At 42.9% G+C, this 22399-nt stretch overlaps 1 protein-coding gene across 1 annotated transcript; it reads right to left on the reverse strand.

Moving 5' to 3' along the window:
• Positions 1-745: 745 nt before the first annotated feature.
• On the reverse strand, positions 746-22108 carry pard6gb (par-6 family cell polarity regulator gamma b). The gene is made up of 3 exons (XM_077507300.1): positions 21731-22108; positions 18564-18786; positions 746-2254 (listed from the first exon to the last, which is right to left on the reverse strand). The coding sequence occupies exons 1-3, from the start codon at positions 21800-21802 to the stop codon at positions 1191-1193; spliced, it is 1359 nt and encodes a 452-aa protein (XP_077363426.1). The 5' UTR covers positions 21803-22108; the 3' UTR covers positions 746-1190.
• Between the last annotated feature and the right edge of the window lie 291 nt (positions 22109-22399).

Here is a 22399-nt window from a genome sequence, read left to right on the forward strand (position 1 = left end):
GGCATTGCAGTTACAATGTTGCCTGACAGATGGCAACCTTGCATTTTATGTGATGTTCTAAAAATGTTTAAACATAAATTTTCTCAGCCCCCCAGGAGAAAATAAAGCACCCCCGCGACCCTTGTGAGAAGTAAGCGGTTAAGAAAATGGATGCATGGATGATAAATTAAATGGGAGATTAAAGTGCATGAATGGGTGATGTCCACACACTGCTGCAGTCTTGCTGAAGCCGCACACTTGTCATTATGCTTTGCAGCAGTCTAGTAAACCAAGCTTGATGTCGCTTTGTTATGAGTGTGGCTATGATGTCTTCACATATGACAGACGAAAGTAACATTTCAGATGAAAGGGCAAAAGTTAGAAGCGTATTTTCTCTTATTTCTGATTTAACTTTGTCTTATTGTTACAACAGAAAATGCCATGCAAAGCATCTGTTTAACATGTGAGGAACTTTTACTTCCACACACTGATAGGAACAAATGTTCCCCAGCCTTCCTTCTCAGCACTAAATAAAACAGTATAGAGTAGTGGGTCCATATTGGCAGTTCACTGATTGTGCAGACTAAAAGCGGACCACTTTGGCCTTGTGGGTGATTAGTATCTGTTTGGACAAAGTGACATGCTTTATAAACACAGCAGAAAAATGTTCATTAGCAAAGTGGTGAGAGTAGGAAGAAGGGTTTGTACCTTGCAACAAGATTTGCTAGTGTCAGTATAAAACGTGAACATGAGTCAACACACCATGTGAAAATGAAGAATAATTTATTGAAACAAATACAGTTCATCACAATTGTCGTAAAGACCAATTAAAAAGCATACTCCAGGCATCCATGAATACAAGAAATATAGATTTACTCTTTCAAAAAAATATGACAATATGCAAACCCCAGTTTGGTCCCAGTATTAAGAATGAAAAGAATGTAGATAAAAGTGGTCACTTAGTTGTTTTTTTTTTGTTTTTTGTTTTTTTTAAATACATCATTTGTTCTGATGCATAATACATACATTTTTGACCTAAGACGAGAAAACATAAAAAAAAAAATGTATATGCAGTATGATTTGTGAGCCTTGGTGTGCAACTTCCTGTTACTACAGTAATTATCTTGGTGAGGGAGGGGGGGATAGCAAAAGTCTCAATTGGAGCTGGTGGTCCATGGCATTGTCCTGTCTGAGCAGAATATTTGCTGCTATTATAGCGTGATTACAGTGCCATCCTCCTCCACCCCTCCTCTTGGCAGGGCCAGGCTGTGCCGTGGGTCCGTTTTCAGAGAGCTGAGGATTTTGTGCAGGCTCCCGTTGCTGTGACGGAGCGCCGGGTTGCTACTGTGGTAGGGAGGCTGGCTGCTGGGCTGACTGTGCTGGAGATTCAGGTCTCTGAGGAGCTGGTAGCTCAGGCTGCTGTGTTGCTGGTGGTGGTGATGGTGCGACCCTCCATTGAGGCTCGGCTGTGAGTGAAAGGAAGCGGTGGATACGACCGAAGGGGGCCGCGACGGAGGGCTGGGTGGCACCGCAGGACCCAGAGCTGCGGCAGTCGGCGTTTGCTGGTGGTGCGAGCGAGACACGCTGGACGCCAAGGAAGCACTGGACCTCTGGGATGGGCGCTTCAAGCTGCTCTCGATGACAATGTCAGTCTCGTCGTCGCTTTCCAGGTCGTCCTGATAGCCCTGGGCGCCAGAAGGCAGCATACCTCCCGAGGGCACAGACAGAGTTGGGTACCCGGTAGACCCGCTGCTGTCTGACGACTGGCCCGAGCTCCCAGAGATGCGGCTGCTGCGCACTACATTGTTGCGCTGGTTGACGGGCTTGACGGTGACGATCAGGTTGTGGCTGTTGGCGATCATCATGTCTGTGACCTGGTCCAGCGATTTCCAGCTCACCTCGATACCGTTCACCTCCAGCACTTCGTCATTGACCGCTAACAGACCCGTGCTCTCTGCCAGCCCACCGGGAACCAGTCGGGATATGAAGATCCCTGGTACCTTCTCCAACCCGTGGGGTGTCACGCGGACACTGGTTCCATCTCGGATGTAAAATCCCAAGGGTTTGTCTGAGCCGTGGCGATAAAGGCGAACACGGCGGTGCGATTCCGGCAGGATGTCTACGTCGATAATGGAGGAGACTGGGCGGAAGTCCTGCGGCATGCCGATGCGGATATGCGCCCTCTTTCGGTTGATGTCATTGTTGCGTAGCGCAACCACAGCCTTCTTCTTGCGGGTGATGGTGTTGTTGCCAAAGTTAGCGTAGTCCAGCTCTTCTGCAAAGACAAGAAGAAGAAAAAAGTTACAATCAGAAGGAAATACTGCACCTTTAAATCCAACCTCCCGCCTCAAATCACACACAGATGTACTCCCCAGGAATTTTCCTTGGAGTCCTGCTAATCATTTTCACAGATTGCACCAGCTCTTATTACAGAGGCCCTTAAAACTCCGCTTCATTTGCAACAGGGGTTTAACTGCAATTTACAAATGACATCGTGAATGTATTCACACTTTGTTCCCAATGAGGCGGTGTGTATGTAGATGTCGAAGAATTGCTGAGTGTGCAGAGCATTCCCGTACATGCTGTACATCGAGTGACCCTCCTTTCAGATAACAGGAAGGCAGCCCTGGGATGACTAAAGCCATTTCCACCAAACATATCAGCTTCTTCAGTCACCGGTTGTTAAGGAGAGTACAAAAATAACTGATATTAGCACCTTTTAGAACCCTTTCTGGATGTCCTCTATTGTTGTTTATCACAATTTAGATTTTGGAACTATGTCAGACTGAGCAGGAACAATTCAAGGAAGATCAAGATTTAGGGTTCGAAACCACCCCAGATTGAACTGAAATTCTGCGTGGAAATGTAATGCGTGCCAAACTATGCCAGGCTGGACTGAAAAGATTTGGCTTTAGCGTTCCAAACCATGCAGGACCAAACTGGAATGCTTGGTGGAAACCTACAATCAGGCACTGGAAACACAAGCCAGATCAGGATTTAACGTTCCAAACTATGCCATACTTATTTGGAAAGTTTGTGGCAAATGCAGACCAAATCAAGATTAAGCATTCCAAACCACGGCAGACTGAACTGGAACAGTTTGTAGAAATGTACGCTATCCCACACTGGAAACGCAAACCAGATCGGGCTGAAATGAAATGCTTTGTAAATACAAGCCGAGGATATACATTAGTCTTCCAAATTATGCCAAATTTAACTGGAATGCTTGGTGAACAAGGTACACTATTTCATCTTACACAACCTGCGCTGGAAACCAAGCAATTCAGATCAGGACGTAGTGTACCAAACCAAACTGGACTAAAATGGAACATATGCCATCCTGCTGAGACATGCTGTGCTGGAAATGCAAACAAGATCAGGCTGTACCATTCCAAACCACACCAGACTGAACTGGTACGCTTGGTGGAAACCTATGCCATTCTGTCTACATATGCTGCACTGCAAATACAACACAGATCAGCATTTAATATTCCAAACCATGCCGGATTAAACTGGAACGCTGGATGGTAACATACACCACCGTACCACACCATAAAGGAAAAGGTGTTATCTAAATGATGAGTCAGAATATTTAACAGGAAGCTTGTTAGGAGAGATCCCCGAGGATGGAAGAAGTTTGAAGAAGCCAGCTGGCTCGACTTTTCCTCCCTTCTGTGCACTTTATTGAAGACGAAGCCAAAAACAACAAAAAAAGGATGAGTCATTCTACAAATAAAGCAGGTGTCCCGCAGCAGTGCAAGTCATCGTGTTTTTACTAACCGTCTCAAATCAGAAACGTTCACTTCCTGCGTCCGCATTTCCTGCCCATCTGAAAAGGCAAGATTAGATAGCGAGGCTGAGCTTTTTTTTTGCTCTCCTCAAACAAGTCCATTCATGTCATGTTCCACCTCAAGGTGCATCACTTAACTCGTTTTTGTTCCCCTACCAACATGTTCAGACTCGCTGCCTTGTCTCTCTCTCATTGTTATCTTCTCCACTGTCAAGGTTTCCATTGTCTGACTCTTCCTAAAGTTTCAGATGGAATATTGTTTTTAGGCCCGAGATGTTCGTTCCAACAACCTGAAAGATGATTATTCACCGCACTCTTTTGAGGCCATAAGATTGGGCCTGCAACCACATGCAAGGTCTGGGATGCGAGGTCAGAGGGGAAGAGACAGCTTTCACGCGACCTCCCCCAGGAATGCAGGCTCGAGATGCTGTCTATGAACAGGTTGAAAACTCTGAAGCAACTGTCTGATTTGGGGTCAAGAACACTCTCCTGTAGGTCACATGATCAAACATGCTTATATGTATTTACATCATCCAGCTACATGCTGGCTAATAATAATAATAATAATATTTAGACAAGGCAGTTCAGACTGCTCAACCCTAAACACGTTTTTCCACCCATTCTGCACCCCTACTTATAAAAAAAACTCAACACAAAGAGCCACCCCCTTCTCTCACTTGCTGCTGGCTGGCCTTCACAGACTCACCGCTGACATTATGGAAATGAACCAAGACTTAAAAAAAAAATCGCGAGAGTGTGAAGCAGATGTGTCAACAAATGATCTTCTGTTAACTGAAGTACATGTGTGCATACAGTGATGAATCATACTTTCTTCCGCCTTCGATGCAAAACCTACGACATAAACCTCATCTCTTATTCGAGATGTGCCTGTCACATCAACATAGTTCCTTGGCATCAATGTACTACTTTCCTATTTGACAGGGCTTCGGCTAGTCCAAACACTTCCCGAGACTGAAATTTGCCTTGGAACCATCTTGTGGCCTTTCGGGCGTTTCAGAAAGAACACAAAAACGTGAAGTTGAGCTTTTTAGCGACTAGCTGGGGAAAAGATGAACAGAAAAAAATGCAGATAAGAAAATTGCTGTAATCTGACAAGATCTATAGGGCAAGTCTTTTTTCTTTTTTTTTTGTTTTAAACCTGGAATCAGAATCACAATCAGAGAAAGTCGCGACACGTATATACATAGTCTGTTATGCAACAGTACACTACAAATGTGTAAGAGTGTAAATATCTAAAACTTCAGTAAAACGGGCGCTTCAAACCCAAATGGCAGACTTCCTGTATATTCATTAATATATTGATATTTAAAAAAAAAAAAAAAAAAAAAAGTCTCAGACACCATGTGATACTTTCCTGTCATCCAATAATTTTATATATATATATATATATTGGATCTTATACACCACATTTTAACTAGCAAGCTGTATCAAACTGTCCAAACTGTACAGCCCGTTTCGACCTCCAGCGTATTCATTCACATTCCTGCACCCCAACAACGCCTCGGGACCCCCACCCCGCCAAATCCCTCCCTCATGATAGCGTGACAAAGTGCTTAGTGACAGAACAGCCTATAATCACTGGAAAAGGGGGGATGGGGCACCCATAGGGCGAAGAGTGAATAGTGTGTGCATGAGGTCACTAAATGCTGTGGTAGATGCAGTAGTGGTGGGCTTCATTCCTTGTCCCCAACTCCAAATATAAATCTCAAACACACCTGGGAGACGTTGCTTTTCAAGCACCCAACTCGAAAGTGACACGTAGAACAGTAGCGCTGGCGTCGGCTAGATGTTCTTTTCTGCCTTGTTGAGCATTAGGAGTGTATAATTAAAGTACAATTCCGAGCGTGTGCGTGCCGTGGCGTGATTGCTCTGCGAGGAAAAACGAGCCAAACTGACACATTTTCTTTTGTTTCGCCCACCAAACACTCAGGCACACAAACTGTCCACCTCTCTGATGACTACAAAAACGGGAGGGCCGCATAGAGTTCACATCGGAGACATCCCGGGAAGACTAGAGTGTGTGTTTAGAGGTGAGATCGCTGCCAAGGCACATCTAGTGAGAAAAAAAAGAAAGGAAAAAAAAAAGCAACCCGAGATAGAGTGAAAAGAACATTAAACAGGCAAAGATATTTGACATTCTTGCCTGGATGGAAAATATTGGAGGGCCTTGATAAACTAACCAAAATGCATCACTGCCAAACACAAGAACGTTCGTTTCACTCCGGTTGTGGCGCAGGTGTGTCCCACGGAGAACGTAAGTAAACACCAAAGGAATGTCCTCATGTTCCGGAATGATCTTATTTTGAAATGCACACCTGGGTACTCCTTAGTGTGGAATGTACTGTACCTGGCAGGCAGGTCGGATTGTGGTCAGGCCGCACATGAAATTGGATCGTGGTTGTTTCGAGCAAGATTGCGGTGTGTACGGATATAAACAAACAATTACGTTAATCTAGAATGATTTCTTTCCGTGTAGTTAACTAACTTGTTTTTAGTGGAATCAATGAGTCTGATAAAGCTAATGAATCTTAGGACGTTTCCTTCATCCTAACGCTCACATCAGCAATGTTATTTGTGTGGTCTTATGGTCAACAGATTTTTCAACCTTTGTCACCTAAACAGGCAGTGCAGGGTATCAAAACAGGAAATAAAAGGACATGTTCCGGAACATGTCGTGTGAATGCAAGACAGCAAAGGTTGGTTGGTGCCTGACCCAAATCATAGCCTGATCAAGCAGATTTCCAACTTTGTTGCCAAAACGGACTGCTCTGCCTCTGCTGTCTTTACATTCAAACTTTAGGTTTAGTGATCAAGGGAATTCGTTTGTTTTCTGTCACTGCACATAAGGAATATTCAGGAATCAGTTCAGTCAAGTGAAAATAATTCATGCGAGAGAATGAGGTAAAACAGGTTTTCTTGCCCGATAAAATTGATCATCTTTGTATGCGTGCCCGTTTGAAGACACATCAACCGACTGACTCCCCACCGGCCGCCCTTGGCGAGCGCCCCCCGCATTTGCTTCCCGAGCAAATATCCCGGCACATCTGGGACGACTTAAACGAGGCTACCTCGGCCACGCAGGGGCGGGGAAGGGAGTTTCAGGTTTAGCGTTCTCCTTAGGTGTCGTACCCCCACCATTCCTGAAACAGCCACCAAAGTGTTTAATAAACACCGACATTATGCGTTAAGAACAAGGGGCAACAGAGGTTAAGATCAAGAGTAGGGCATTTAAAGAAAAAAGGAGTAGTAGACGTGGTGAACATCAAAGCAGGAGCATTCCTTACACCTTTCAACAGGAACAACTTCGATTATGTGATCAAACATTCCCCTACTGGGCGGGAAAGTACTGGGTTTTTGGAAGTTTTCTTCTGCTTTTAAAACTCTTCCATTTAAGCAGCACAAAGGCTCCACTGCCATCTGGTCCACAGGTACCACTCACACCCAAGTTATGGATTTATAAACAAAAGCCACCGTGGAACGTGGGAGTGTCTTGGATTCCGAACCTCTTTTTCAGTTAAAAATGGCCTGTACGGTTCAGTTGGATGAATTTCTTCACTTCCCATGGGGGAAAACTGTTCGAAATAAGAACCACATACGCTAGATTCGTTTGAAGACCTCCAAAGAGGATGAACGACAATGTAGCCTGGTCGAGCCAGTTGCCATGACGAGAGATAGAAGGAATAAACACATGTTAAGATGAAAGTGGCGGTTTTTGCGGCGAGAGAGGCTGAATGGAAAAAACATGACGCCCGATTGAACGTCTCCCCCTCTGTAGCTCCATGTCTCAATATCTGCTAAATATAGCCGCTAACGTAAGAGTTTGTAACCTCCACGGCTCGACCCCTCCGCGAGCTCTCCCCTGGAGTCACTTTCTAATCTTTCTTACGGGCTGGCTGGCAGAAGACAGACAACAAGCAGACAAACGGGATTAGCAGCGTACTTGCAGCAGGAATGCAGAAGGTTGTCAGGTTCGGGCAGAGATAAGCAAAGCAGATAGAAATTATCAAATGACTCATTTACAAACCGGTGACGAATGAGTGAGGGATGATATATACAGTAGTACTAAAACACTTTTTTTGTTCTATCATTTATATCGAAGCCGGTGGGTGCATGATCAATACGACGACTACACTTTTGTTGTGCATAGAGTGCAGCCGCATCTGGAGTCATTCAAGACATTCAACTATTGAAAGAGACAAAAAAAAAAAAAAAAAAAAAAAGGAATACAACAGATATACATATCGCAACTTGATTTGTGTCCCGCCAGGGAAAATATTGTTATTGAAAGTTCAAAGGGGCCTGTCATGTTCTTATTGATCCAATAAAAGCTTTTCATTGTTACCACGCTATTGCTTCATGTTTGAAGTTGACGCAGCGTGAGCCTTCTGCACAAGTCAAACTGCCTTTAAAATCTGGCCTTTTATCCCTACTTATTGATGTTCTGTTTAAATGGCACCCATACGGGCTAGGGGCCAAGGTCAACCGTGAAACTTTAAGGTAAAATGGTATTTTGACTTTTGAATTTAATTTGTTCCGTGACCATTCCTGTAACTCAATTTACTTATGGTCGGTATTTCCCAATGAAACTAATTGAAATTCTTTAATACATCCCCAAAATTCCCCACAATATTTGTTGTTAAATCTTTTTATAAAGAAAAGTAGCTGCGATGACTCAACTTGGAAAACTTGGAAGTTGGGGGACTTGGTACCATTGTAGTATCAGAGGCGGGACACACAGACACGTGCAGAAAAATGTCTTTGAAAGCTGATACACCACAGAGTGATCACAACCCTGGCAAATTTTAACAATGACAAAAACAAAACAAAACGATGAACAACAAAAACAAAACAAAAAAACAAGTTATCATCATCTATTCTCATTCTTGAGCATGTCTGTTGAATGTACTAAAACTATATTTGATTGCCGGTTGGATGTAAATATTAAATACCAATAATTGTTGCGTGAGGTGCGCACACACAAACAACAACGAGGCGCTCTAAAGTAGCCACACTTCTTTTTTTTTTATTGCAGGCATAGCTAGCAAGTTAACTGCACGTTGCAATTGTGCCACATAAGTGCTGATGCGAACAGAGGCGCTCAAGTTCTTAGGCAGTGGGGGAGGGGCAACTTATACCGGACTCAAACGTGCCTTACAGGTCCCAATTTTAGCAAGCACTTCACTTGCAGCAACCTCATTGACTCCTGAGATTGGGTTAACTCCTTCACAAGCCGCCTCCCCCCACAACACCTGAACTGAACGATTACAGCAAAGAAGACTTCCTGCGCGTGCTGACACATATCCTTGGCCTCTTCCTGCCTCCCCCTCTTTTGCTCCACTGACTCCGTTTGCTGACTTCATCCACTCAGCCTGCCTGCAAACATGTCAGTGGGACTATTTCCACACCAGTTGTCATGAGTCTATTGTTTTTCCCCGGCTCAAAAGTCAGGGCCTGCGACAGTCCTCCCCATGCTCCGGTCCTTTTCCTTCCGCTACCATCCTGAAGTGCTGAAGCGTCCTGATGGACGCTGCCAAAGTATAGCCCAAAAGTTTGCAACCCTCCCCTGTTACAGCAGTACAATAGTCAGACTGGTAAAGGCAGAGGGTTGCATGACAACAGCTTGTCCCATTGTTTTAGTCTCATGACCTATATATGCTCATTGAGCTTCAGGCTCATTGGGGGGGGGGTCTAACCCCACAAGGTGATGCTTTTGATGTCAAATCAAATGTGGAAATGGCCGCAAAGGGTTTGGGAATGTCAGTTTGTTTTCCATATGGTGATCCAAAAAAATAATAATCCAAGGGAAAGTGAAGGCATCACAATAAACCAAGCAACCAGGTTATCGTCTCTTATTGGAAAAAAAAATTAAACAGAAAGGTTTGTGCAAAGGCCTAGCGAATTAAACAGCGCTAGTAATAACTTCTCATAGCGACAGCAAGGTAGCTGATATTAGGTCAATATTTAATTCCACACAAATGACAGAATTCTCACAGTCAATCAATTATGATGTCCACGTCTATGATAAGCTAAAAATATGTTTGCCAAGAGCGATGTTTCTGTGTGATGTTTCGGTGTGTGATGCCATCTGAGGGATGTTTCCATCTCGTTCCCTGAAATATCCTACTTTGTTAGTTTTCTGTGTAAAAGGCAAATGCGTCAACTTTGTTACAAATTTCATAAATCAAGACAACCTGGCTCCTAGTAGCCCTTACAGGAGCACCACATAAAAAGGTTTAACATCGGATCCACTAAAGAGTGTGTGACTGTTTGCGCGAACACAGCCAACATTGCACGAAGAAACAAGATGATAACAAGGAGGGCCAGAGTCAAAAACATGCTTGTGATCTGCAGCCAAGCATGAAAATTGCCCATTATCCTGCCAGCAAGGGAACATGCGTTTGTGTACTCGCAGATGAAAAGATAAGAGTTCACATGGACACGATCTAAGGACATAAAAACTCCTCTAATCCGACCACCTCGGGCTCTCCTCTGAAATTTGACTGGACAATAAGTGACCTCACATGCTTAAAAGAAGAGTGTAGGATCGGCCTGTGATAGAATGTATAGCCCTCGTAACTCGCATGAACCTCTTTTATATAACCAGAAATGTGGGCTGGGTTGCCAGCGCGGCCGAGCAAAGCCACTTTGTAATTACGGCCTCCCAAAATACCCCATTTGCACAAGAAATGCTAGCGAGTCCACATAACAGTTTTTTGGATGCGGGCCTACAGCGCTTAGAGGATTATTAAGACTTGCATTCAAATGGTACTTTAACAGACGTGAATGGCCATTCTTCGAAGAAAGACACAAATCTCTTAACTCGTGCTTCTGTGGTTGAGTGAGAGTTCAGATGCATCGTAACAGCATGCCAGGCCTGGCCTGCTTGAAGCTGAACTGTAATTAAGGAGGAGCTGCAGTGAGAGGCCTTCACTCAAACCAGCAACTCCTCCCTCACAGAACCCACTAAAAACCCACTCTGAGCCCAGCTGTGTTCCTTCCCGCACTCACTTCAGCCTGATTCAACCATGGTCCTGGTCTAAAGTTGATCTCGGGACTTTCCGATGGCTCTCTTTAGGATAATAAGGTCACGACTCCAAATTTTACTGTCGGAAAATAGAATCTTTTTTTTGTTCTAACTTCTGGACAACAAAATAACATTGTCCACAGTAAATGTGATATGACAAAATACTTGATGGACACCAACAACAGGGATAACAGAGTGTCTGGTGTTACAGAAACACACAGGCATCATCGCATCTCTGTTACAGTTCTGATCCTACCTCTAAAGTGAGGGAAATCATCAGGTCCACTTCATATTTCAATTCGGTTTCTGTGCCGTTCATCCAGAGCGACAGGGAAAAAACCAAAACAAAAAAAAAACAATCACAATCAGTTTCTAATTACATTGTCTCGGTTACAACTACCACAGATTTCATCCAATCCCAATACAAACGTCACTTTTAACAGGCAGTGCAGTGCGAAAGGGACTATTGTCAGCTCGGGTGCTGAAAGTGGCATTGTTGCTGCTCAGTCCAGGCGTGTTGGGTGTAAAATATCACAACATCCCTGTTCTAACATTGTGAAATACCCTTACACCGCGTCGGTCATGGCCCTGATACCTTTGAAGACAAAAAATTGATGGCCGACTTCTCGCCTCTTAGCACAAAGGAAAACGTACAAATCTCCTTGGGTTTAGTCTATTAAATCTCATCTATTCAACAAATTATAGATCAAAGATATGCTTTTGGATGCATAATTTAATTTCAACGGTTCAAAGTGCTGACAAGAGTTTGCAAAATCCTTTTGCACGGCCAGACTGCTTGGTGGCTTTTCTAAAATTAAAACTGTATACTAGACGCGTGTGTCAAAAATCAATTTTACTTTCACATCACATGCTTTGCTTTCAACCCATTAAAAAGCAAAAAAGCAAAGAAGAACAGAGCACAGCTTTTTTGTTGTTATGCACTTTGAAGGGCAGCACTGACTCAGGAAGTTATTTGTTTGTCCCTTAAGGAACAACTAATCATCACCTAGAGAAAAACAGAACCGGGATACAGCTAGGTAAAGTCAAGTCAAATTTGCTGCGTACACAAGTATGAAACAAACATCGACCAATATATTCAAATTTCCACAAAATCTACACAACTGTAGATGGTATGTGTTTACTCTAGGTCTTCTTGGTGGTAAATCCGTACTTAAGTGAAACTTGACTATAAAACCAGACAAAAAAGAATGAATATGGATGATGTACCTCCCCTGGACTACAAATGTAGATGTGAACATGTCGTAACTGTTGTTAATGTAATGCAAAAGAATTAAGTGCTCACAGGTCAGAGTCTACAGGAACACAACCTCCACATGTGTTATCATATCATATTTAACTCCTTCACGACATCCAATAAGTCTCCACACTTGAATCAACCTGAAAAACTCTTGCTTGATGCTTCAATAGTCACTCTGTTTTGGGTAGCATTGTTGTTCAAATGGGTTTAATCGGTCAATTCCTTAATGTCCCTATGTCAATAACGGCATTTGTAAACTGAGCTAATTACATGCAAACTGAGGGAAGCATTTTTTTGGGGGGGAATTTATAGTGACAATTAGTGAGAAAACTTCTTAGCTCCCCATTTTGGGAGAACTTGCCAGTTTTCAAAAACTGAAATTACTTAAATATTCTGAACGACTAACAAATTGAAGATGTAGTGAAAATAAACCCAAAAACCAAAACCTCCATCCCAACCAACAATGTCTGGAAATTTCCCTACGGGGTAGTAGGAGGCGGAACGAGGAGGGGAGGTGGGAGGCGGGGGGTTGTTGGATGGGGTCATGGTTCAAAGCGTGGTCGTAAAGTAAAATGAAAAGCCTGGAGGATACACAAACACAAACGCGGATTTGCCAAACACAACAAACCTTACAAGTTTAATTAAAAAAAAAACAGGGCCTCCCCACTTCCAATGGTGGCGATGGCGGGGTAGAGGTAGCGTATGATCAAAAACCATTCCATCAGTTGAAAATGGCTGCAGATTCACATCATTGCTTCTCCTGTTGATTTACAAGACGGATCACGCTGGGATTTTAACAGTACGAGCAAAGCGGCACCCCACTGTACATCGTAGCCCCGTCTGACTTCAAGTGGCATGGTCTCACGACACCACGCTGCTTTTTACTCCATGGCCCACACACTTTTTATCAGCACACACCACTTTCCAGGCAGACCTGGATTTATTCTCTTGCCACGTGCACACGCAGCTGGTGGGAAGTGTTCCCAACAGACTTTGGACGCCACAATGAAGCCTTTCCAGAGGTAACCGAGGTTCCCATGCTGCTGCCTTGTGCTTCAAAGTATCCCGGCTGCCAACCCGATGAGCATTAAGAGCCAAAAATAACACCCCGCCCCGTTGCAAAGAGCCAGGAATGACACTCCTGTCGTTCTGCAAACGTTTCACAGCTATCTGCTGCCTCATTCCTGTAAGAACATCAACGGTGTTGGCCAACCCTCGTCTAGACCATCCATACAAGTTTTATTTCTTTTTACCCAGTGCTTACAAGAACTTTCACTCCTTCCTTCAGACACTTTCTCCTATTTCTGCTTACATAGCAGCAAAGAATAGCCTTCAAACCACAGGATAGCTCACAGCGGATTCAACCTGCCCACTTTCTTCCTCCTTTCTTTCTGGTCTGTCTGCAGACGTGGGCTTCGAAAACTGAGTCATGCTTAAGCTCTCATGTCTGTCTCTTAAGGTAGCTAAACCCTTGAGGGGGGTCAAACAGATGAGGTGGGCCTTTAAGTGTGTGGCTCCATCAGGCAGGCCGGAGGCCTGGGAGTTTTGCTTGCCACAATACATCTGGCTTAACTCTATACCTGTCCAGAAACCACACTTAAATAGGAGTTCAAAAAGGATATCCTTGTACCTTTGACTGTAAGTAACTCAAACTCCATGCTTTCTTGAAAAGAAAAAACCCTAAATAAGTAAATAAGTCTTTGAAGGTACTCCATAAGTTGTACATGGGTTTTTCCAAGTACAGTGGACCTTCGGATGGTGACCACAATCCATTCTGTCGACCTTTTATTTGTTTAGACTTCCCAATGAAGGAAAGGGTTGATCTTTCGCCGTAATAAAACCTTCAGGCTTCAAATATTGTACAGACCAAAAAAAACTCTAAAGATTTTCCCGCCGCTGCCGGCAGCACTGGCACTTGGTGTCAAGGCCTGGTAGAGGTTGGCAGGTTCATAACTGGAACATGACTAAATCCAAAAAACAAAACAAGTCAACCAAACGGGAACGCCTGCTTAAGGGACACCACAAACTCTAATCAGAGTCAAGAGCGTTTCCATAGCTGACGGGCTGGCTGGTATGAAGAAGGACGGCCTTCACTCTCGTGATGGTATGGCCGGCATGCGAGTTAATCATCCACTGGGAGGCTTCCAATATGCAAAAGAGCAACAAAGCATGACCCATGTTTTCTAGAGATTTATTTTTTAAATTCATGGGAGCAAAATCACCAAAGGTGGCACTGGCTGGTTTCCATCAAGGCTTTTCAAATTCTCAGCTACTGTGACCCAGCACTTGCATGTTGACATCCAGCATGTTTGGACACAAGCGCGAAAAACACACAAGCCCTTTGGCATACTGGAGAGGCCAGATGTACGGCAGTTGGCTGTGTCTATGGTCACACACACACTAATATCTTTGGTGCGCCCCAGTGTACACTGACAATGACTCAAACAAAACAGAAAATAATACGATGAGAATGGATTTAACAATAACAAGCTTGCTCCAAGACAAGTAAGCTGACATTCCTGCCCAGAGGAAATTGGATGTCTACCTGCGCTCTTATTTCTTCAGAAAGGAAAGCATAATAAATCCTGCCGATTTAAGCGCAACAAACGTGTGCTTATCATCATTTGGACTTGACGCTATTACGGTATCATGAAATAAAAGATGGAGGGAGGCTGCGAAAACATTTATCGCTTCCTCTTGGCTCCTGTGTCGGTTGAAAAGTCACATGAAGGTCAAGGCTCTTATGCAATGCGAACATCTCAATGCTCAACCCCTTCCCCCACCACAAAAACAAAACAAAAACGAATTGGACTTCTGTAACACTATGAACAGGCTGCTCCAGGGTGTCTCCAATGACTCTTCTGCTCGAGTGCAAACTAGGACTCGGACTGGCTTCACTGCACTGGCTCCCTGTGAATTTTGTTTCATCTTTCAGAGAAGCTGCATTTAGCTGCCAAGTTGTTAAGTAACACCAGCTTTGTCTGCTCATCTGCATTTGTTTCAAATTTTTATCAGTCTTTTCGATAGTCTTTGGCCTTGCCGCGTCGTTTACATAAACTTTCAGCCTCCCTGTCTCTTCCCTTTGTTGAAAGTTTAGTCTGATCCCAACCGTGCAGGTCCCCGGCGCTAACCGGAGCTGGCAAAATAAGCCCTGGTGTTTTGCTTGGACAAAACCATATCTGCAAACTGTGGGTGTAATTACCTTGTGTCACAGAGATAATGTTTTTAACTCTACTAAAGGTCTGTTGAATGAATAACTGCTTTTTTCACCCTAGTTATTGTCATTAGCAACTCACTTTTTATTAATCGTTATCACAGAACATCAAGATATACACTATGTGGAAAGAAGTATCAGGATACATGGACAACAAGAAAGAAAATGGGAAAAAAAAAAAAAAAAAAAAAAAAAAAAAAAAAAGACATGTTCATTAACGTAATGCAGACATGGCTAGCCAGTCTCTGGTCCCAAGTTCTTCTACACCAAGTGTACAAGCATAGAATTGTCCAAAATATCTCATGATTAATGGTGATGCAAAGGATTCTAAATCGTGTATGAGATAATTTAGGTAATTAGACGCAATTTACAATAATCTATAGGCACCAACAGTAAGGTGTGTAGAACCTTAAAAGGTGAAATCAACCCCTCAAAATTTCTTGACAATATGTTCTACACAGCTTCACTAGTCTAAATAGGGTATTCTGGTTAATACTCATTAGTGGAATATGAGTTACGCAGCAAAATCCAGCAGGTTTATCAATATCAGATGGCGGCCATTTTGACACTTACTGTTGAGTGAAAAGGACACCACAGTTGCTCAGGTCTCAGGCAACAACCAATCACAGCTCAGCTTCAGAAAACAGGTGAGCTGTGATTGGTCGTTTCCTGAGCCCTGAGTAACTGATGTCATCCTCTGTCGACAGCCAGTGGCAAAATGGCCGCCCCCTGAGATGGATAAAAATTGCTGGATTTTGCATCAACACTCATTCCACAAATGTAATATTAATCAGAATGTCATGTTTAGGCTAGTGACGTTACATATAATATATTATTGTTAATTGCTGTGAAAACTGCATGTTTATGTCTTTTTTTTTTTTTTTTTTTTTTTTTTGTCTTTACTGTACTGCAAAGGGCAAGAGAGGCTTGTGACAAGTGGATCTGGGTTGGATTAGTTTCCTGTCTGTGTTATCTTTGGCCCGGAATAAACAAACGTAGGCAGCCCTCCCTCACACAGCCACATCCCAATTTGCAGGATTTGTCATAGAAAACAACAATGTCAACAAATTTATGACATTACCGCAAACGTGTCACAATTTAGTCAGATCAGTGCAAGAGATGTGTCGGGAAAACAAAGCGCTTGATCACCAAATTTCAACTCCTGAGAACACCCACAACATTCATTTTGACTCTGTTTATTCCTTACGTGACCTCCATTCTACTCTTCCTCATAAAACCACCAATTACAAGCAGTTACTTTAGCGCACCGCTAATTTTTTTTGTTGCTGACTCACATCTAGGAAGGTGCATTCCCCGAGTGCGACAAATGATGTGCTGTTCCTTTGTGTCGCAACGCAGACCGGCTTGACTTGATTGTTGATGCGGATGCGTACGTGAATACATGCAAACAGGCATGCAGATTGGGAAAATGTTTTTATTTGGGGCACACAAGTAACACATCACAAAAGGCAGAACAATGGAGGTAAGTAATGGATTTCCAGGAATAGCAGCTAGGGACGTTTACTCAAGAGGAGGAGTTTACGAGATGTTAGTGAGGCACAGATTGGGAATAATATACAACAACGTCACCGTCGTGGCGGAAAGTAGAAATACTTCGCTACTCGACTTCAGTAGATTTTTCAAGTATCTGTACTTTGCTTGGGTATTTAATTTTCTGATGACATTGAACTTTTTATCCCTACATACATTTAAAAACAGACACCTATACTACTACTGGTTAACATAGTCCAGAAGTGTCTTTATTTTTATTTCATGCATTTCAAGTTATCAACAATTGAAATCGTATATCACCGACTTTATCTTTTTGTACTACACAGAGCTAGAGAGGCGATGAGGAGGAAATGTATACCTGTCAATTTTCCGGTTTCTGAGTTAGTCAAACCGAAAAAAATCCGGCTTTGGTCTTTTATCCTGGACTCATTGTCTGATCATCCCTGAACACGCTTTCATTGTCGTCGTTCCCCATTATTTCCTGCGTCTCCCAACCGCGGGGTAGCTACAGGTATCCTTTTAACCGGCACGTGCGCCACTGATCTCCCGGACAATGGCAGCCACGCTTGATGAAAGATGAGAACTGTGTGATCTCGATCTGCTGTAGGGGAAATTGATTGAAGTTTGGAGTGTTGTAATGCATGGACATGTGACCGCTCAGTACGCATGTCTCTGATTGGCTCTTTTGCTCCTCAATGAGATGTTTGATGTGATTTCACAGTGACAGATGACGCTGCAGCAAATTCAGTCGTCACTATAGCGCATTGTTGCATTGTTAGCGGTTTAACAAAGATATGTGTGTGCGTTTATAAAGTGTATGACTACCTCATGCGCCAGTGACGTACTTGTCTGTGTGAGATGGCTGTGTCAGCCAGCGTCACTAGCGCAGGTCATCATGATTGAGGGCTCGGCAGACCACCTGCTTGGAAGACCTCACACATATAGAAAGACTTTTACACAGCCTGCAAAAGCCAAGTTTTTTTTTTTTAACATCTCGGGTAGGTTATGACATAGAATGTTTGGGGGATGAAGTCAACCCGGAAAGTTTCTGTCTTCTGAGGTCAGATCAGGCCCTGTAGCTTGCCTGAGAATCCCTGTAAAAAGCAAGCTTTTTTCGCCGTTTGTCTACCAGTCAAAAGTTTGGACACGACTTCTCATTAAATAGCATGAGAAAGTACGTCCAAACTTTTGACTAACAGCGGACATGAATATTAAAGAGGCACATTCGTGTATACTAGCGCACATTTGCATACTCTTTGGCATGCTAGTTAGCAGGGCGCCACTCCAAAGTTTTTCAAGTCGGAAACAACGGACGGGAGTAAGACGACAATAGTTCCCACTCGGGCTGACGGGGTGTCGTCTTTATATACACGCGCAAGTATGCACGCACACGCACACAAATGGGAGTCTCTCCTTTCATTCTGATCTTTTGTCCTCCAGTAATGTCTGGTATGCCGGGATACAAGCTTTGCTCAATGACCTGATTTCTATGGGGTTGTGTGTGTGTGTCTCCTTCCTTTGGATAAGACACAGGGCTTAACTGGGCAGACAGACACATCCAGCCAATCAGAGGGCATTAAACACACACACACACACACACACAAATGCACGAAGCCTTGCATGAGGTAAACAAAAAGGGCCCGGTGTAATTGGATTAGGAAATATTCCGAAGGGAAATTCGACTCCAGTGCAGTCATTACCAGTCAAGATGCATTGAATACGTGCATTTAAAAAAATAAATAAAATAAAAAAATAGTCGCCTTACCTTGTCTCTGTATGAAGATCCTTAGCAGGGGGTGCGCAGTAGACACGGCCTTGCAAAAGTTGTCATCGTTGTTGATAGGCAGTAGGTCTCCGTGAACGTCGGCGTAGCCGATCATCACCTCCATGTTGGCGATGCGGTGGATGTGCAGGATGAGCTTGTAGAACTCCTCGAACTTGCCCGGTTTGTGGCGGTCCACTGAGAAGCGGCGGAACTCTGCGCCATACTGAAAAGATCCAAAGACAGAGTTTTGAAAAACGGGGAGAAATGAGTCAAATTCAAAAAGAAAATAGCTACTTTAATATCAAGTAACTTTCTAATCTGTTAGCATTATGCTAAGATACACCACTCACAGAAACGTTATGATATTGGGCTTTAAGATGAACCGAAAATGCACTGACTTTGACGAGTGAACTTAATTTGACCTTCTGTGAACTTTTAAATGCCATTAGTTAACAATGCTGCAGTTGCTAGGTAAGGTTGTCTATTTGAAGCTGCCACTTCTTCTTCATACTAAAGCAGCTTTATAATGTGCTAGCTTTATGCTAAGCTGCCCGATTGCTGAGCTAACATACAGTAATGCTCCAGCAGCTTTGGGATGAGCAATATTTTTGCTTATTTATCTTACGGGTTAGCGAGCTAAATCAGACAAAAAAAATTTCGTGTTTTTCTGGTGACTTGCTGCTACAGTGACTTTGTGGAGAGTTAGGTTATACGAAAGTTTAGTTTCATTCTGACCTATCACACACACACACAAACATACAGTAGGCCACAACTTAGTGGAGGTTTCGCCTGTCATGGTGTGACTCACACCAGACGTCGGAGCAAAGGCGAGAGATGCCACGTTGAGGTTCAAAGGCATGCGTCAGCCAATCAAAACAATGCACCATCACAGGATCTAGGCAACATTAAAGCACCAAAATAGACACCGGCGTAGTACAAGATGAGTGACGTTTTGTTTGCACTATGTCGCAAGAACCACATAACCAATTTACAAACATTTTAATTACCCACCAACGATTTTAGTCCATCACATCACAGCCTTCATCACATTAAGTCAGAATGTAGGACGGCTGGTGATGTAACAACACCTGGGAGTGATGCATCTTTCAGTTTAGCATAATCACATCATGCTCGGGCACGTTTGTCCCCTGCGGGCTTCTCTATCGTTTTTCATGGCAAACTGCAATGGAGATTCACTTTTTTTTTCTCTTTTTTTTTAAATCTTCATCTCAAACAAACCAGTTTGTCAAGAAGCGTCCTCATTGCTTTGGAGTTTGTAGGCAGGAATGCATGTTGGGTGGAAAGAGGTCAGGCGCACCTCCTCGCAAAAGATGTTTAGGATGCATTTTCTTCGAATATAATCAATAGTTCATTGCGTAAACGTTTTCTTTCTAAAGATTCAGTCGCAAACTTATTTCAGATGATGTCACATAAGAATGAAGGTCAGGCTAATGTTCTTACGACATCCAAGGCAAAGCTTTAGTAGCAACAGACCTTCTAAGATGACATTACTTAAAATCAAGCTCAGCGTTCCTAGATGGTCCTCTCTCAGCCAGGAGCTTTCAAGACAGCTAGAAAATGAATATCAAATATATATATATATAATATTTTGAATATCAAAAGTAAACATTCTTGGAATTGTATTTGTGTTCACTGCTCCATTACTCATGTTTGACTCTGAATTTTAGCTACAGAAAGAAGCAACAAGCTATCAAATCTTACATCAGCATCCTCGGCAGGCGGAACGATGTAATTTATTTTACTGTAATTCATCATGTTCTTGGAACTGATCGTTTTCATGTTTGTCCGATACCAATCTGCAAATAATGTGAAGCACTCGTCTGGAAATATCTCGCCTTTTGATTTAGCTGAGGAACAGCCACACCTGCAATAAATGGTATTGTGAGTTTTCGTCTGTTAAGTAGACATCGTACTGCTTCGGAGAATGTTGTTGTTGTTTTTTTTAAATCGTTTTCTGGGAAGAAAAAACAAACAAACATCCATGATCATATAATATGACAGGTTTCTTTGCGATGGCCACTTCTCCTGCAGGGTTTCAATGATGCCTCGCAACAAAGAATAATATTTGGAAATCTGCTTAAATCTAAGTTGTGGCATCAACGTCCCACCTAAACACCACCCCCCAAACAAAACAATCCCACCTGGCCTATGATAAGAGCTTCATAAGTGAGTGAAACCAGCTCCAAGCCTCCTGCCTCTCTGATATGCTTATCTCAGGAACAACAAAAATGCTAATGTGAACATCATGTGTGGTGCGTCAGCTGCAGCTGACAAGACGTGAAACCTGCCAAACACATTGACGCTGTCCATACTGAATGGCGATACTGTACATTCAAATATCCACAGAACTAAATACTTGGCCAAGTGGTATCGCAGCATCAGTGGTATTGCTGTACCGTGACTGAAACTCTAAACACAAAAGTTTATTTCGTAATAGTTTTAATGGAAGTAAACTCACAATACTTTGATATTTTGCTAAGTTGCTGCAATTTTTGGCCACCAGTTGTAGTGGTATCGAAAAAGCGATAATAATTGGCAAAAAAAAATAAAAAAATCGTTACTTGAGAGCAGTGGTAGCATAAACGGCCGTTGTGCGGTATTCGTAAACTGAAAAGAAATACGATATATCCCGATATACTTAAGGAAACTGACAATGTGCTTTTGCCAGCAATATTTGAGGTATCACGATATAGTGGCTGCACTTTATCCACGCTACAATGTCAAAAAGTGACAAAAGTTAAAGTTAAAAGTACCACTGATTGTCACACTTGGGTTCAACTGCGCATAAAATGATTAACCCACCAACTCAAGCCATTCGCTTGCTTTACGCGACTGATCTGTCCTCTCAATCGCTCAGCCAGCGTGCAAAACAACAAGGATACTTGAACTCGGCAACAAATTTGACAAAATGAGCACTCAAATTTAAATACACTTCAAGTTTTGGGTTATATCTTCACATTTGCCAACTGACCGACCACTTCAAAATTCACTAAAAACTGATTAGCAGCATTTAAAATGAATGCAATATGCCAAATAAAAAAATAAATCGAAAATTAGGCGTTCAAATGCACATACGTGTGCCCGTTTTTTCTCGTACCCTCGCGACCATGTGAACGAAAAACATTGAAACGCATCGTTTTACCCACCTTGCTTTTCACCTCCACGGCGTTAAGATCCACGTTCCGCAGGGGTTGAGACCGATTAAAACTCCGGTTCATTTTGCTGCTTTTAAAAAAAACACACACAGAAGGAGAAAAGAAAAACAACTTGTGCCCACTGAAAAGGGGGCTTTCAATTGCTATAAAGTCCACCGGGTGCGTTCCTTTCAATTATTTCCCCTCCCAACAGGCTTCGTTTAAAGTCTGAGCAAAACAGTGCTCCACCTTTGAGAAGAAGAAGACTTTCCCGGAGAAAATGCGGAGAGCAACTCGGCGTGTAGACTTTAGGAGGCTTGGTTAAGTTTTGAAATGACATCAGAGATCTTAAAAACAAAAAAAACAAAAAAAAAATAGCGAGAGAGAGAGAGAGAGAGAGAGAGAGAGAGAGAGAGAGAGAGAGAGAGGGAGGGATGCTTTCATGGTTGCTCGTTTATTATGATGTGATACAGCCAAACCAAGTGCTGTATCCACAATTGTTCCTACAATAGATATAAACTAAATACTGTAAGACTGCATTTTCTTGAAAGCATAAAAAATAATAATCAACCAAGCATAAAATGTTCATGGCAAATAATATTTTAAATTCCAATTGTTCATGAATGCAGCATTTCCTAGTGTTAGTTTACGGTAGCTCACTCTTGTTGTTTCGCCTCGAAT

Source organism: Festucalex cinctus, chromosome 19 (genome assembly GCF_051991245.1).
Source record: "Festucalex cinctus isolate MCC-2025b chromosome 19, RoL_Fcin_1.0, whole genome shotgun sequence".
NCBI lineage: Eukaryota > Metazoa > Chordata > Actinopteri > Syngnathiformes > Syngnathidae > Festucalex > Festucalex cinctus.

Coding starts and splice junctions, on each gene's coding strand:
- pard6gb (XM_077507300.1), bottom strand. CDS start 21,802: ATGAACCGGAGTTTTAATCGGTCTCAACCCCTGCGGAACGTGGATCTT. Junction 18,787..21,730: donor CCGTGGAGGTGAAAAGCAAG/GTGGGTAAAACG, acceptor GGATCTTTTCAG/TATGGCGCAGAGTTCCGCCG. Junction 2,255..18,563: donor GATCTTCATACAGAGACAAG/GTAAGGCGACTA, acceptor TTGTCTTTGCAG/AAGAGCTGGACTACGCTAAC.